The following is a 15,837-nucleotide window of genomic DNA, read 5'->3' as shown; positions in this document are numbered from 1 at the left end:
CTGCGAGTTCCCTCAACTGCTTCTGACTTCACCGGGGGTTAGCAGGGCTTTGCACAAAGGTTCTCTGCTCATCTGGTAAGCTGGCTCACAGCCATGTAGCTTGCTGCACAGTGCGTATGTGTGTGTACAAGCCATGACCTGTTTGAGTGGAACCCCCATTTTTTGCATTGCTACATTCCTTCACGGACACAGTCCAAAGTCTGATAAAGTCAGTGGAAAGACTCACATTGAAATAACTAGGCTTTAGGGTAGAGCTTGAGTGGTTCCATATCCCCTTTGCCCATAAAGGAATAGAGTTCCCCAGGAGTTTTCTTCACTACTTTCAAGTCACGTGCATCCGGCTTGCCCAGCTCCACAGTTAGCCCAGAGTGAAGTGACTGTGAAAGGGAACAGAGTGATTTCACTATAAGGAGTTCCACTGCTGATTAAAGATTCATTGGGCATCCTCTTTCTGTTAGTATGTTGTTGGTTTTGCTTTGACCCCTTGTAAATTCAGAAGTGCTGGACTGAATGGAGCAGGTGGGGAATCATTCTTGATTTGTGCTTTGCTTGAGTAGGAGTTGCAGGATTGAGCTCTGAGTGCATACTGCTAATTATGTTACAGCCATCAAAAAGATTGGGCTCATGACTATTCGGTGGGCCTAAGGGAAGTTCTGACCTTCTGGAATCCTGGGGTGGGATTTTTGCAAAAATAATTGGGATAATCGCTCCTTCCTTTAGTTGTCCAAACAAAATATTTACATTATGCATTAGAATGTATAATTAAGCCTAGTTTCCCATTTATCTTCACCCAAGTATCACGTTTTTAACCTCCCCATACTTTGGAGACAGGCGTGATTCAGGTGGGATAAACTGAAATCTTAGTTTGAGTTGCCATGTTAATCCCTTGTCTGGGGCACGTCTGTTGCCAACATTGGGGTCAAAACTGATGAGTGAAGTAGAGGAAGGGCCCAATCCTGCATTGTTTGCAAAAGCAAAACACCCAGGGTAGGCATTCACAGTTCTGGGTTTGGGAGGGCTACTGGGTCAAGTCCAATGGGGTTACACATATACAAAGATGTGTCCAACCTAGGCCTGATCCAACTCCCACTGAAGTCAATGGGAAGATTCCCATTGGTGACAGTGAGCTTTCGCTCAGGCCCTATCCGAATTTCTCGCGCTGCATGTGTATATGTTGGCTGCCGTCGCCTGTCCTCGCTGCTCACTTCTGTCTCTTGTTACTCTACAGAGCTAGTGGAGGTGGATGATTCTGGCTCCGTTTATGCTGGCATCCTCAGCTATGGGACTGGCTTCGTTCTCTTCATCCTGGTGGTTGTCATCGTGATTATCTGTAGGATGAAAATGCCCAACAAAAAAGCCATGAACACCCCCACTGTACAGAAAGTCTCCAAATTTCCTCTCAAAAGACAGGTAACAGAAAGTAGATACAAGATTCCTATCCCCCATTTGGCCCCAGCCTATCTTTACATTTTCCTTCTATGTTAAGAACCTGACCTGTGTTTTTTACACAGGCAAAAATCCCATTAATGTCAGCGAGGCCTTCGCCTGAATAAAAGTCAGGCCCTGTGACTCAGTTTGTTTCACTTACTCATTTACTTTCTTTTTTTTCAGTGAAAATGTAGTGTGTGGCAGGTAACTCTCTCTTTTTAGTTTACAATTGTTTGTCAGAGGCCAGGAATTCCACAGAGATCTGTGCTCACCTAGGACTAGTAAAACAGACCCTTAAAGCCACATGTAACATCACCCCAGGGAAAATGGACCTCCCAGAGACTAGTCTACCATCCTGCACCCCTAGCCAGCATGAAGAGGAGGAGTAGGAGAAGAAGTGTATTGTTGGACCTGTTCCCACTGAAGTCACTAGCAAAACTTCCACAGATGACTGAGAGTCCAGGATTGGGCCTTTCTGCTAGGGACAGTGACGGGGCACAGTCATGCATCAGTAATGGGCACTGCAGAGCAGTAAACGTAGGAATTAAAAAGGACTGCAAACCCTACTGATTCAGCCTCTCTGGCTATAAACCACCTATTGGCTTTTACAGGGCTGACTCTACAGACACAAACACACTCCATGTGTATGGGCCAGAACTTTAGCTGGTATAAACTGATGTAGCTGGTGTAAATCAATAGAGTACTGGCTTCTGGTTTACACTGGCTGAGGATCTGGCTCTGCATGCCTAGATAGATACACTCCCGTAATACGAGACTGATCTTTTTAATGTCCAGGTTACAATTTATTGTAAGTCTTCAATAAACAAAGATTAGTTCAAACTGATTTTCTTGGCTGATTCCTTTTCAAGTATGTCTGCATGTATCTGACACAGAGGCAGTTGGCAATAACATTTTATTTGCTCTATTCAAGCAGGTGTCATTGGAGTCAAATTCTTCTATGAACTCCAATACCCCACTGGTCAGAATCACCCGCCTCTCATCCAGCGATGGGCCAATGCTGGCGAACGTCTCGGAGCTCGAACTGCCTGCTGATCCCAAGTGGGAATTAGCGAGATCTCGGTCAGTCAAACCCACAAGCTGAATATATGTGTCGTTCTTCTGTCTTCATTCCACTTGTCAGTATGGTCACATTAATTCATTTGTTTGTGTCTGTCGCTTCAGCCTGACTCTGGGGAAACCTCTGGGTGAAGGCTGTTTTGGTCAAGTGGTGATGGCAGAAGCGATTGGGATCGATAAGGACAAACCAAACAAGGCCATCACTGTAGCTGTCAAGATGTTAAAAGGTACAGAGAGCAGCACCATGAAGGAATGGCAGGAGGTGGAGGTGTTAGGTCGTTGGCATTTATCTTGGTTTGGGGATTGTTTTTTATTTTAAACATATGACTACATAAGAAGAGCAAACCTAAGGCCAAATTCTCCCTTTGATTTCCGCAGCTAATGCTTGTTTCCACAGATTCCAGTTAGGGTGGGTCACAGGAAGTGGGTGAGTCACAGGAAGTGATGCATGTTACCTTAAGGATGGCTAAGTGGCTATAGCACTGGACTTGGCCACAGGAGACCTGGGTTCAGTTCCTAGTCCAGCCACAAATTTCCTGTATGACATTGGACAAGTCACTTTATCTACCCTTCATCAGAACACGCTGCCTTTAAAATAGAGATAATACTTCCCTATCTCACAGGGGTATTGAGTATAAAATCCATTCAGGATTGTAAAGTGCTCAACTACTTGGGTGATGAGGGTCATATAAGCACTTCAGTAGATCTTCATATTAAATTGAACCCTGGCCAAGCTCCGTGAGATTACATCTGAACAGTTTAAGAAGAGGCAAAACAATGAGGTTGTTTGGGCTCCTCCAGATTCTCCTGTTTTCCCTGCCCAAAGCATAGAATCTGCAGTAACTTGACTAGCTTTCCCTCCCATGCTGTGGAAAACACCTGGAGGCAAGTGGCATGGCTAAGCCAAAGCAAGAAGTGCTGAGGTTCTGCGCAGGATTAATACTAACACCAACTGAAACTTTTTTTTTTCCAAATGAAAAATTTTTCCATGAGAAAGGGGTTTGACAAAACCTCCTCAGCCAATTTTGATGAAACTTTTTGATGGGGAAAGTTTCAACATTGCCAAATTGAAACATTTTGATGGTTTGTGTTTTGGGTTGATTTTGAAAACTGAAAAAAAATTGGTTTTCCAATTTATTCTGGAGGCTTTTACCCCACTTTACCATACTTTGTAACTGTTTTTCTAACTTGAGAAAGTTGGAAACAGTAAAAGGTATGAAAATTGTTTTTCACCCATTTTATCACATCTTTTATCCGCCCCTGATTCTTTTCCAGTACGAAAAAATGGCGGAAAGTTTGTTTGTACGTACATAAAAAGGTGGGGGTAGAGTGGAGGTGAAGCCCCCAAAATCCTAAAACTGAAATCGACAACCCAATTTTTTTTTTCGGTTTCTAAACATCAAAACAAAACACGATGTTTTATTTCTGTATCAACATTTTTCAGAAACTTTGTTTGGCAACAAGTTTTGATGTTTCAAGTTTTCACCCCGATTTGGGACAAAAGCAAATATTAACATTTCCCACAGGATGAGGATTTCATTTCCTGACCCGCTCTCAGAAATGGTCAGATGGCCAGCCACCATTCACTGAGTGTATAACCTATTGTATAGTCGTAATGCACTCTAGTTATTCTTTTACTTTCTAGACTGCAAGACATGCCTATTCTCCTCCTAACAGTTTTCATCTGTTTTCTCCCCCATCTTCTCCAGATGACGCTACTGACAAGGATCTTTCTGACCTGGTGTCTGAAATGGAAATGATGAAGATGATTGGGAAACACAAAAATATCATTAACCTCCTAGGCGCCTGCACGCAGGATGGTATGTTTCAGAGAAAGCCATATGCTACCATCGTCCTTAATGATTTCAGTGGTAAACAGTCCCATCCTGCTCTGTGGTGCACATCGTACTAGCGCAGCCTTATGTACACACAGTTGCATTTCCGTACCTCTACTGCAGGTTCCTGGCCGAGCAAGCATAGGGATTTCCCCCCTCTAATGTAATATTGTGCTCCTGGAGCTGCTTATTCAGGCTGTGTAGAGGCCAGGAGGATTTTATCCTTTCCTCGTGCATCTGAATTGGCCACAAGATGAATTGTGTGCACAGACATAACTAACTGTGCTTGGCTCAGTGAGAAGTTGGGTGGCTTTTAGATATTGGAGCAAATATATAGTGTTAGGAAAGTCTCTGCTTGTTACTGATACTGGTTTTTATTTTGTTTTTCAAATGCTTTCCCTTATTGTCCTTCTCCTTTTGAGGGGAAAAATGGAGCTGGAAGCAGAGAAATGGGTGGTTTGACTGTCATCTATTAGTATTTACTCACTGAATGCCCAAAATATGCTGGGCAAGACTCGTGATTAGAGCATTGGCTTTGAGTCCCAACTCTGTGGGTTTAGGCAAGTCACATAATACCCTCTATGTCTAAGCCTCCCCAGCCATCAAACAGAAAGGATAATGCTCACCCACAGGGCAGTTAGGCGGGTGAGTTAATGTTTGTGAATGGCTCTGAAGAGATGTTTGTCAGAGGCCGCTTGGCTAGGGAATCTGACTGCAGTAGGGAAGTTCACAGATGGGGAACTGAGGCACACAGACAACGTGACTTGCCCAGGGTCACACAGGAACTTTGTGGCAGAGCAGGGGCTTGAATTTAAGTGTCCTAGACTAATGTTCTAACCACTGGCCCAGCCTTCCTCTTTAATGTCACATTTGCTGCCGACTTGGCATGTGACTTTGTGTAACGTCACCTCACCACCTCATTCCCTTTCTGTAAAATGAGGCTAGTGATGCTCACTCTGTTTTGCAAGGCGCCTTGTAATTATGATATAACAGCCAGATTGTGACTGTTTTTTGTTGGCAGGCCCACTTTATGTTCTAGTAGAATATGCTTCAAAAGGGAACTTGCGGGAATATCTCAGGGCTCGTCGGCCGCCCGGCATGGACTATTCATTCGACACCTGCAAGCTGCCAGAAGAGCAGTTAACATTTAAAGATTTAGTCTCATGCGCCTACCAGGTGGCCCGTGGCATGGAATATTTGGCATCTCGGAAAGTGAGTTGAGAGACTTAGTTTGTTGTTATTTATCACATACATAAACATATGTGTCGTGCCACAGATGTGCAAAGTGCATTGCAGGCAAATAAATGACTGGGTTCTGCCTTTAAGAGCCTACAAGTACAGGAGTTATCTTTTTCAGTAAGAAATGAATTGCTACTTGCAAAGAGAACTAGAAGTCCAGTGGTGTATGATCACATCTATTTATGAGCAACTTAGCTGGGTGCTCCTTTGCTGTAATCAACAATCCATCAGTAAGCGTGTGAACAGTGTGGCAATACATGAACACTGCAGAGGGCAGATCTCAGTTGTGTGTTTTCAGTGAGCAAATATAAAGGTCACACAACAGAAACATCTAAATGCAGAGGTAATTGACTTTCAGATGTCCGATCCTCAGTAAATCTCAGCCACTATCCAAGGGCGGCCACGGTCAGATTTAGAGCTTTGCTGTGCTGCATGCTGCATCTTGATGGTGTCAGCATGACAACAAAATTGAAAGTCACTTTGAGAGAGAATCTCATCTCAGACAATAGAATCAGAAGCCTCTGTGGCCCCTTTTCGGTAATGTTGAAAGTGCAGAGCATCAAGGCCGAGGCGGAGACCCAGCCTATGACAAACATTTGTTTGTTAAAAGAGCAATATCTCTGCTAAGTTACCAGGTGAATGTAGACTCCCTTGGAGTTAGCCCAGTGAAGGATTTGGCCCATTCATAACAAGACCTGACACTTGCGTAGAGCTATCCAGGGGTTCCAAAAGCGCTTTACAAACATTGGAGCTGACATTATTATCACACTTGCTTCACTGGAATTACTCCTGATTTACACTGATGTAAACAATTGGACAATCAGGTCCATTTTACAGATGGGGAAACTGGGACATTAGATTATACACAGTGAATCACTTGTAGAGCAGGGAATCAAATCTTAGTGTCTTGATTCCCATTGCCTTACTGTAAGTAAATCATTAGCCCACACTCTCTTCCCTGGTGTTGGCAGCTTGGTGTACAGCTCTGGGATCTGGCCGATCTCCTGTGGAGGAGAAGGGGCCGGTCTCCAGTCCAAGTGTCCTGTCCTGAGAGAGCAGATGAAGAAGCACTACTGCCTCGCCACTGGAGGCGAGCCTGTATGGTAGATGTTGCTAAGAAGCAGTTTGTCTGAGACTGATTGTGGCCACGATGACCTAAGGGGCGAAGAATTAAATGGTGCAGCTTTATTGGCTTTCGAGTAAATGAAATGGCACTTCATAAGCCATGAATCGTAAGCAGCTTAACGAGCCCATATTTATCTCTATGCTCACCTTTCGCAGTGCATTCATCGAGACTTGGCAGCCAGGAACGTGTTAGTCACTGAAGACAATGTGATGAAAATAGCCGATTTTGGCCTAGCCAGAGATGTTCACAACATCGACTATTACAAGAAAACAACCAATGTGAGTATGGAGCTGCCAAGTGCCTGGGAGGTCCCATCGGTGGAGGAGTCAGCAGCACATGCCCTTGGTCCACACTTTCTTTTTAAACAAATTACTGCATTGAGAAAAACAGTTTGGACCTGATCCAGCAGTTGGTAGCAGACAGGCAAGCCCCCTGCACCCACAAGGAGTCCTGTCGAGCTCAGCGTAATGCTGCCCAGACACAGCAGTCCATCTGTGCACTGTCAGTTTCAGGATTGGTGTCTTCATGGCATTTTCTTACACAGTTATTTCTAGTAGTGATGGGATCCGTGACATCAAGGTGGCATCTATGCATCGTGAGCTTTGACAATGTGAATCTCACTTTATACTGAAGAAGAAAAGCCACCTTGGTTGTTCCTATTCATTGCAGCTGTGGTTATATTGACCCTGCACTGCTCATATTCAGAGCTTTCCAGTACCCCTCACTTCAAGGGACATAACTAGTTCTAGTGCTAGAGTTACCTGCATTTTACACGCATCCCTCGCTCTTACAGCTGAAAAGTATTTGCATCAGATACAAAGAATCCTAAGGCTGAGGCTCTAGAAGGAGTTATTTACGCTACAGGAATGAATCCTGCAGCATTTTAAGTTTCCTTGGGAATCATTTTCATGTGACCTTTGTTTCAGGTCCGTGTCCCACGTTGCATTCCCCTGTCAGGGTGAGAGGGACAGTCCTGCTGAAATGACAAAAACATCCCATTTGATTTCAGCAGGATCATAGTGAAGCCATGGGTGGATTCACTCTGTGCATTTCCCTCTATAGTTCAGCCTGAGCAGCATTTTTGCGTTGAGTGAAATAGTCTCTTCAAGCCAGCAACGCCTGTGTGCGTCAGTCCCACTCTGTTTTAAAAAGGAACAGTCCCACAGCTGCCTTTGTACACTATGAATGCTATTTTTCAGGCAGAGATTTAGATGCCTCGATATATTAAACCTGCCTTGGCAGTGAAATGCAGCATGCAAGAGGGAGGGTGTTTATAACACAGATAGTCAGTGAAGACCGGGGATCAAATGTTATAATCTGTTTACATGTGGCCGCTACTGCCTACACAGTGATCAGGGAAGCAGATGTGGTTGCTAATGAAAACGTTTCAAACTGGATTAGAATAGAAGATTCAGATGGTGCCGTTGTGGCTGAGTGAATATGCTGATGGAACATTCCCTTTGTCTTCCTAATTACAGGGTCGGCTGCCTGTGAAATGGATGGCTCCAGAGGCATTGTTTGACCGGGTCTACACTCACCAGAGCGATGTGTAAGCATTACCCACATTTAAAAAAAAAATTAAAATAAAAGCAAAACAAAATACCCGAGGATCATAAAGACAAATGCACTGCTAAGCACAAATGGGACTTTGAACTCTGGGCCCAGTGCTGGTGAAGACTGATCGCAAAAAACCAAGCTCTCCGCTCGACAATAAGCTTTGTAATTGACTCTGAAATACAGTTCTGTACATTGCTCTGCCCTCAGATAACAGATTTCATCCAAAGATCTCCAAGCTCTTGAGCTAAGCCTCCTAGTACCTCTATAAACATAAGCAAGTGATTCATACTCAGTTTGTAGATGAACAGACTGAATCGCGGAAAGTCTTGATCTTGCAGTCTTTGCTCAAGCAGAATTACCATTGACTTCGATCTGGACCATCACACTTAGCTACAGTAGGAGGTTCAGGCCCTACCTGACTTGTTCAGAGTTACTGGAGCTGGTCAGACAATAGTTCATTACATACATTATCTGATTAATTTTGCTATTTTGGGGTCAACTAATTTATTATACAAAACCATGTTTACTTTAACCTAGCTAGCTTTAATGGCTGCATGCTGTAAAAAAAACAACATAACTGGAATGCAGAGCAGAACAGGCTGTTAAACTATTCCGGGTCACGGCTGAACTCAGGACTATGCACTTCAATTTATATGAAAGCTGAAATCGCCCAGCTAAGCATGAGCGCTATTTTATTTTTCAATAGTGGGCTCCTTGTGCCCGTTTAGCAGAAAATCTGTGGGACTGCCAAATACAGCTGTTTCTCTGCTGAGCTTCAGACAAATTTGTATTCTCTCTTTCTATAAATTTCGCATGCTGTAGCTTCCATGATCTGAAATCACAGTTTCAGCACGTAGGTAATGCTGCAATGGATGCATCAGTTTACCTAAATTAGAGAGAGCGAGATGGAGAGACAGATAATCTCTGTTTTAAAAAAGAAAATGAAAGAGGCAAAAGGTATTTTGAAAAAAAAGGACTTTTAAATGTAGCGCAGCTGCAGTGCTAGGACATGTAACATTAGACCTCTGCAGATTTTTGTAGGGGATGTTTCTTCCAGTCTGGCCAGCAAAATAAGGGTTGTAACAAGCAAGTTTTGATATCAGCTTGCACAGTGGCCTGTGGTTCCTAGCCTGTGATTCAGTGAAGCTGTGCATGAATAATTTGATTTGTTCCATTCAGTGGAGCTGGTGGAAGACCTAACAAAGAGCCAGGGGTAATAAATGACCTGTCACCTATCTGATTAAATGCTCATTTCAGTTTCAGACATGGTGCCTAGGATTTCTTTGCTATTGAGTTGGATCAGCAGAGATCTCCAAGTAACTAGTAAAAATGGCCTAGGCAATTAGTCATGCTATTGATGGCTGCGTTAGCTATGCATGGCTGCACCGAAATAAAGCAAAAAAACAAACAAACTAAAAAAACCTCATTGAATTTTAAACATCTTTCTTTGGTTCCCAGCTGGTCTTTTGGAGTGCTGCTATGGGAGATCTTTACGTTGGGTGGGTCTCCATATCCGGGAATTCCAGTTGAGGAACTCTTCAAACTCTTAAAAGAAGGCCATCGGATGGACAAGCCAGCAAATTGCACTCATGACCTGTAAGTGAGTGCATGGGAGGGAATATCCTTACGGCTTCATTTCTAGAAACCTTGACTGATGCATGAGTTTATTTTCCTTCTTAATTCAGTTTCTCCAGTCCCCTTTCCGGTGTGTGTGTATAAATATCACTGCCTATTCCTTTGTCTGACCCCCACTTGCTACTATTTAGCTGGTCCTGCTGTGCGATTGTCTGGCTGGCTCCAGATAGACTTAACCAAGCCTGATGCATTTAGACTCATTATGTCACTGACAAACAAAATATGCAGCTACGCTTGCTATGCTTGGTCGATTCATGTCAACCCTTTTCCCAGCTCCAGTCTATGGATTTGCCTAGTGAGGTTCAGGTATAAGCAGACTAAGCAATTCTTAGGGCCCTGAGCAGTATGTGTTGTGGGTGGGTGGGGAGGGAGGATAGTCCTGCTTAGAGCCCTCAATGAGCTAGCACCGCCTGTGGTGACTTACCCTTTGAATACAGCTTTTCCTGCCTGATGTATTTGTCTGATTGCGGCATTATACCAGAAACAAGGGTTTATATTTCATGGGACCCCTGTAATAAGAAATTTAGAGAGATGGCTCTTCAGAGCCTCTTTCTGTTCAACACACAGTTGCCTACTTATAAAGGGGGCCAAATTCTGTCTTTTGGTAGAGTTAAGTGAGTTGTAAGTCAGCAGAGGGCTTGGCCCACCCAGATGACAGTGACAAGTAGTAATAGGGACATAAGCTCTTCTGTCCGGTCCCAGCACGTTGGTCACTGTGCAGATGAGAAACACGTTCTCTGGCCCTGAGACCATTGCTAGGAGGCTGGTTCTGAGCCTCAGAAAACGGCATCATTACGTTTAGTTTCCTTCCTTCTTGTTTCAGCTTCAGTAACGCCCTAAACAAATGTGAATTAAGTAACATTTAATTGCCCATGTCTAACTCCAGTCCGTACGCTGGGACTGAGGCAGGGCAAATCACTATTCAGTGAGTGTCATGCTAGCAATGCTCAATTTTAAGCCTGTTGTCTTGCCATTCCCTGCTGTTGTCTTTTACCTCTTCCCTGGTCCAGTTGGACAAACCTGTTGTAGGCAAAGCTTTCCCTGCTATATGTTGGATTTAAAAGCAGACCAGTCTGTGTGAAATTGGTATGTGCTCTTGTTTCATAAGTGCTGCATCTCTGTGGGAGGATGCCCTCTCCTGTAAACATCATTGGTTACTGCTCAAGGGGGAGGGCGCATGGTAAGACCAACAGGGCATGATAATTGTCCTCTTGCTCCCAACAAAGTGACAGGGCAAGAGCCAGGCCTTATCATTGTTTACTATGCAAACCGGATTTCCGACTGGGACATTAGGGGTTTCTGTTTGGATAATCCAAAGGCTTCCTCTTCAAATGTGATCATGTATGGCCAGCTTTGTGATTTCCAGGTTGCCCACATTACTGTAAAGGGATGTCAAAGAAATCGAAGTGTGAATTTCCTCCTCCTCATTTTTCCTTTGGGGCCTCCAGTCCTGCTGCCAAGCCCATGAATGCTGGTGCTACATAGAGCTCCAAGCCATTGGCAGCCTTAGGCCTATGCTCCCGATGCCATTGCCAAGGACCATGTGATAGACAGCTACAGTAATAAAGCTTCTGCCTTTCTCAGTACTCTGTAACCTGGGCTTTCCCTCACTCTCCACACCCAGTTTCCAAACCTGTCTCTCTTGGGCACCAGCACTGCGGGTTCCTAAGGCACCCTGCTAGAGGGGTTTCTCTAGGGGATCCCCTTTCTTTACTTTACTTCTGCTGCAGGCATACCAGCTGGGTTGTGTTATGCCTGCAGCAGTGCACTGTCTGGTGGCCATGTTGAGGCTGGGCAGTGGGTTCAGGCACAGAAGGAGCTGCATGTCTCACTTTGCTTAGGGCAATGCAAAGGAGCAAGGGCTGGCTCTGCCTCAACTGTTGCGTAGGCCAAAGCCTGGCTGTGCTGGGACATGTACATCTGCACACATGCTCTTCTCTTCCCCCACCGGGATCACAGGTCTTATTCTTTGTTCTCCTCAGGTACATGATCATGAGAGAGTGCTGGCATGCAGTCCCATCGCAACGGCCAACCTTTAAGCAGCTAGTGGAAGACCTGGATAGGGTCCTTACTGTAACATCAACTGATGTAAGTGTTTCTCTGGCTAAAGATCAGCCCTGAGCAGAGATGGGCCTGAACTAGAACCCTGCAGTTGATCTCTCTTGAGCTTTGGAGGTGGTTTTGAAATTCAGACCTGGCCCCTACCTTTATAACAGGTTAAGCCAAAATCCAGATCCCAAAACCCTCATGCTTCAGGGGTGTTCAAAACCCAGAGCTGGTATTCCCAGATCTAATCCTAATGTTTGTGGTAACTGAAGAGCATTGCAGCATCATTAGCTATCTTTTCTCCCCCACCCTTGACCATGTAACCATGTGACTTTTCTCCTTGCAGGAGTATCTTGACCTCTCCGTGCCATTCGAGCAGTATTCTCCTGCCTGCCAGGAGACACAAAGCACCTGCTCTTCAGGAGACGATTCCGTGTTTGCCCATGACCTTCTGCCAGATGAGCCATGTCTTCCCAAACACCAACAGTGCAATGGTGTCATCAGGACATGATGACTCCAAAACCACAGACGGACCGTGGAAAAAAAACTCACGAATGTAGGCTTGGAGGACGCCAAGGACAAACAGTAGTGAAGGATCTTTGAATGAAACTGCTTGCTAATTCAAGACTTTTGTTGTTGTTGAGCCGTAGAAGGGTTGTGGGGGTTTGGAGTTTTTTTTTTGTTTTTTTCCCCCATTTTGCTGTATAAGAAGTCAAAAAGCACTGTTTGGCCTGAAGGACCTAATCTCTTGCCAAGATGATTATTTTATATATATATATATTTTTTTTCCAAAAAAGAAAAAAAAAAAAGGTTAAATCTAGGGGTGCTGACCTCTGGACCTCCGGTAACGTATTACCGAGTGTCAGAGTTGCCATTCTGTGCCTGCAAAACAAAGAGGAAAAAAAAAAAACTTTTATTTTCTGGGGAGGAGAAGTGTAAAGAATGTAGAAATTCTTTGCTTATGCAATCTGTACATGAACCTTTTTGTGAAGCTGAAAAGCCCCATTGCCTGCAGGGATTAATATATTTATATAAATAGCTGTATTTTTCTTGGCTGGGTTTTTCTGTAGTCGCTTGATCGTTACCCAGCTACTTAGAATTTTTTTTTCTTTCCAAAAAAAAGAAAAAAGATTTTTTTTTTTTTTTTGGCATAGTCAAAATCTCAAAGGAGTTAATGGTTTGGTGACAAACAGCGGTTTGACTGTAATAGATCATAACCCACTCCTGCATTAGCGCTGTGGGTGACTGGTGTATAGAGAAGAGTCAGAACATTCCAAACGGAAGGGCAAATGCATGAAGGTCATTGTAACCTGTTCAGAGGGAGGAAAGCATTGAAGTGGTGGGTATAAAGGTACCACATGTCTCCAGGGAATTGTTAAATAATTAAATCACAAGCAGAATTAGTCTCTGATCTTGCAACTTCTTTCCCATGGGTAGACTGTCCATCCAGAGCCCCATTGTCTTTAGGGGGGCATCATGTGAATGCAGTATTTTGCCAGTGTGCTGGATGCTGCAGGATCAGGTTCTAAGAATGTAAAACTCACACTCTTGAGATGGAGTTCTGAGTTTTTGGTTTTTGCCTTTAAAGCCCAAGAGAAGCAGCTGTTTCGGTACTTCTCCCCTTTAAAGCTAGCAAGTTGTCTCCATCCATACACAGTGACTTGGAGAGAGAAATTACGGGTACCTGTAGGCAAGAGCCTTTAACTTATATCAAAAAGGTTTATTCCAGAGAATTGTGTACATATCTATAAATATATACTGTATATATATATATAAAAGAATGTATAATACTAATGCAACGTAAAGCAGTACTGAGAGGGAAATCTCTCAAAATAAGAGCATTGCAATCTAGGATATACTGATCTGGGCAAAAGATTTTGTTTTTATATCTTCACAGTTTTGTTTTAAAAATTGTATCTTAACATGTATATTTGTAAATTTATTTATAGAAATTAACATATCTGTTCATTGGTTGAAATAGCATAGCATTACTGTAAACTTTAAAATTTACTGCGTTAAGTTCTTTAACTTATTAAATATGGAGAAAAATATATTAATCAAGTTTTTCTTTTGTGTTTACGGGAAATATTGAGAGAATGTATAGATGTACAGTCCTTTAACAAATTACATTTAATGTTATAAATATATTCATTTTAAAAAAAATTAGTTTATCCTGGATTGCAGTGAGCAAAGGTAAGTTTATTTTGCAATACATCATCAGTGGTTAAATCCAAACAAATAACAGAGAGATGATTTTTACATATTTCAAAAACTAAGGCCAAGAATTCTTCCATCAGTTTAACCACTGTGCATTAAGGGGGTGTGGGTGTTTATTTTTCTATTTTTGAATGAAGGTATTCTTTGTGGATGATCTTAAAAACAAGTATGCAGCAAAGCTAAAAGTTGATTTTGAATGATGCAGATTATTTATTTTTTTTTCTCCTTGCCGGTATCATTGCATTTTTGGATTTAAGAAATAACACACTGGCAAAACAGTAAGAGGAGCCACATTCTTTATAGGGGAAGTACAATGATTGTATATCACTTTTAAGTCTAACACATGCTAAAAATGCCAATAATGTCTAATTTGCTGGACTTAAATTTGTATGCTATTTATGTGCCTCTGTGCCAAAGCACACTAAATAAACAGGGGAACTTTAGTATGCAACAGGAAGACATGGGGAGGTATTTTTATGAGAAGATTTTAATTCTTTTACTAACACAAAGAAGCAAATATATAATTACATGGTTGTTTTGATTTATTTTTTTTTCCCCTGTGCGTACAACATATCTGATTCAGAATAACAGGCTGACAGCATCTCACATTAGTATTATTTTTTAGCAACACAAGGCTCTTCTCATAAAAGTAATAATTTATAGTTTGAGGTTAAGTCAGTGGCAGTTCTTGAGAGAGTAGATTTCTATAGATTTTTTTTTTTAATTAAAAAGAAATTTTGGTATTTTCTTACAAATGTGTGCTAATTGTACATTCCAAGTACCTAAAGCATTAGGTTTCCCTTTAAAATGTACAAATTTGTGCATGATTTCAAATGTTATTAGATATTATAAATATATATATAATTTATTGAGGTTTTTACAAGATGTATCTGTAGACTTGTTGACTTTAACATTTCTTATACAATGCTTATATAGTTTTATAGCCTGGACTGTTATCTTTTAAAGCTTTTCTAAAAAAAAAATTAAAATTCCGATTTTGTTACGTTTTATACTGTTGATGTTACAATCCACAGATTTGCATAGTGTGAAAAAAAATTTTGTTGGTGAGCAACTTTATTCAATTTATTTTAATACTGTATTTCTTTTCCTGACAGCTGCAACTGTCAGAGGTGTGAAATGAACACTAAATAAACCTATTCTGCTTTTGTTAACATGAAAAAAAGTTTTTACCCAAAAATACAAATAAATGAGTTGTTGAATTTGTTTTTCCAGTTTTAATGGGCCTGTTCAACAATAAATCTGTTATCAAGTGTGTCTTTAGTGATTGTCACGGTAAAGAGATATTGTATGGTGCTGCATTGTAATATTTATTTATAGGCCCAGTCTCCACCCAGATTTTGTGCAGATTACAGCTATTGTGGTTAGAGGAGCAATTTTTACCAATATCAGTTATTCCACCACAAGCTCTGGTCTACATGCAGCTATAATGGCATACAGGTACCGTATACTACTAAAATGTTTATTCCCCTTCCTGTACTGGTATAAGCACCTTTACAGCAATGTAACTTCATCCACAGTGGAGGAGGGCGTGTGGGAAGGCTGTTCATCTTTTGGATGGAGATAAATCCTAGCTTTACTGAGGTCAACAAGAGTTTTGGCATTAACATCAGTAGGGCCAGGATTTCCCCTAGATGAGTAATATTTACTCCACTGGGT

At 42.2% G+C, this 15,837-nt stretch overlaps 1 protein-coding gene across 5 annotated transcripts in view; it reads left to right on the top strand.

The window, feature by feature from the left end:
• FGFR3 (fibroblast growth factor receptor 3) overlaps positions 1-15,435 on the top strand; it is a 78,784-nt gene extending 63,349 nt beyond the window's left edge. For 3 of the 5 annotated variants that reach the window (XM_050947544.1, XM_050947542.1, XM_050947540.1), the window contains 10 exons: positions 1,229-1,410; positions 2,360-2,508; positions 2,611-2,732; positions 4,215-4,325; positions 5,362-5,552; positions 6,861-6,983; positions 8,184-8,254; positions 9,721-9,858; positions 11,880-11,985; positions 12,290-15,435. In XM_050947544.1, the coding sequence (XP_050803501.1) occupies positions 1,229-1,410; positions 2,360-2,508; positions 2,611-2,732; positions 4,215-4,325; positions 5,362-5,552; positions 6,861-6,983; positions 8,184-8,254; positions 9,721-9,858; positions 11,880-11,985; positions 12,290-12,454 (1,358 nt within the window). In that variant the 3' untranslated portion in view covers positions 12,455-15,435. The remainder of the gene's footprint in view (positions 1-1,228; positions 1,411-2,359; positions 2,509-2,610; positions 2,733-4,214; positions 4,326-5,361; positions 5,553-6,860; positions 6,984-8,183; positions 8,255-9,720; positions 9,859-11,879; positions 11,986-12,289) is intronic. The other 2 variants (XM_050947543.1, XM_050947541.1) reach the window with 1 other exon arrangement.
• Positions 15,436-15,837: the final 402 nt, after the last annotated feature.

The sequence above is a fragment of the Gopherus flavomarginatus genome, chromosome 3 (assembly GCF_025201925.1).
Source record: "Gopherus flavomarginatus isolate rGopFla2 chromosome 3, rGopFla2.mat.asm, whole genome shotgun sequence".
Taxonomy (NCBI): Eukaryota; Metazoa; Chordata; order Testudines; family Testudinidae; genus Gopherus; species Gopherus flavomarginatus.
Note: the sequence above shows the minus strand (reverse complement) of the source record. Positions and strands in the feature narration are given on the sequence as shown.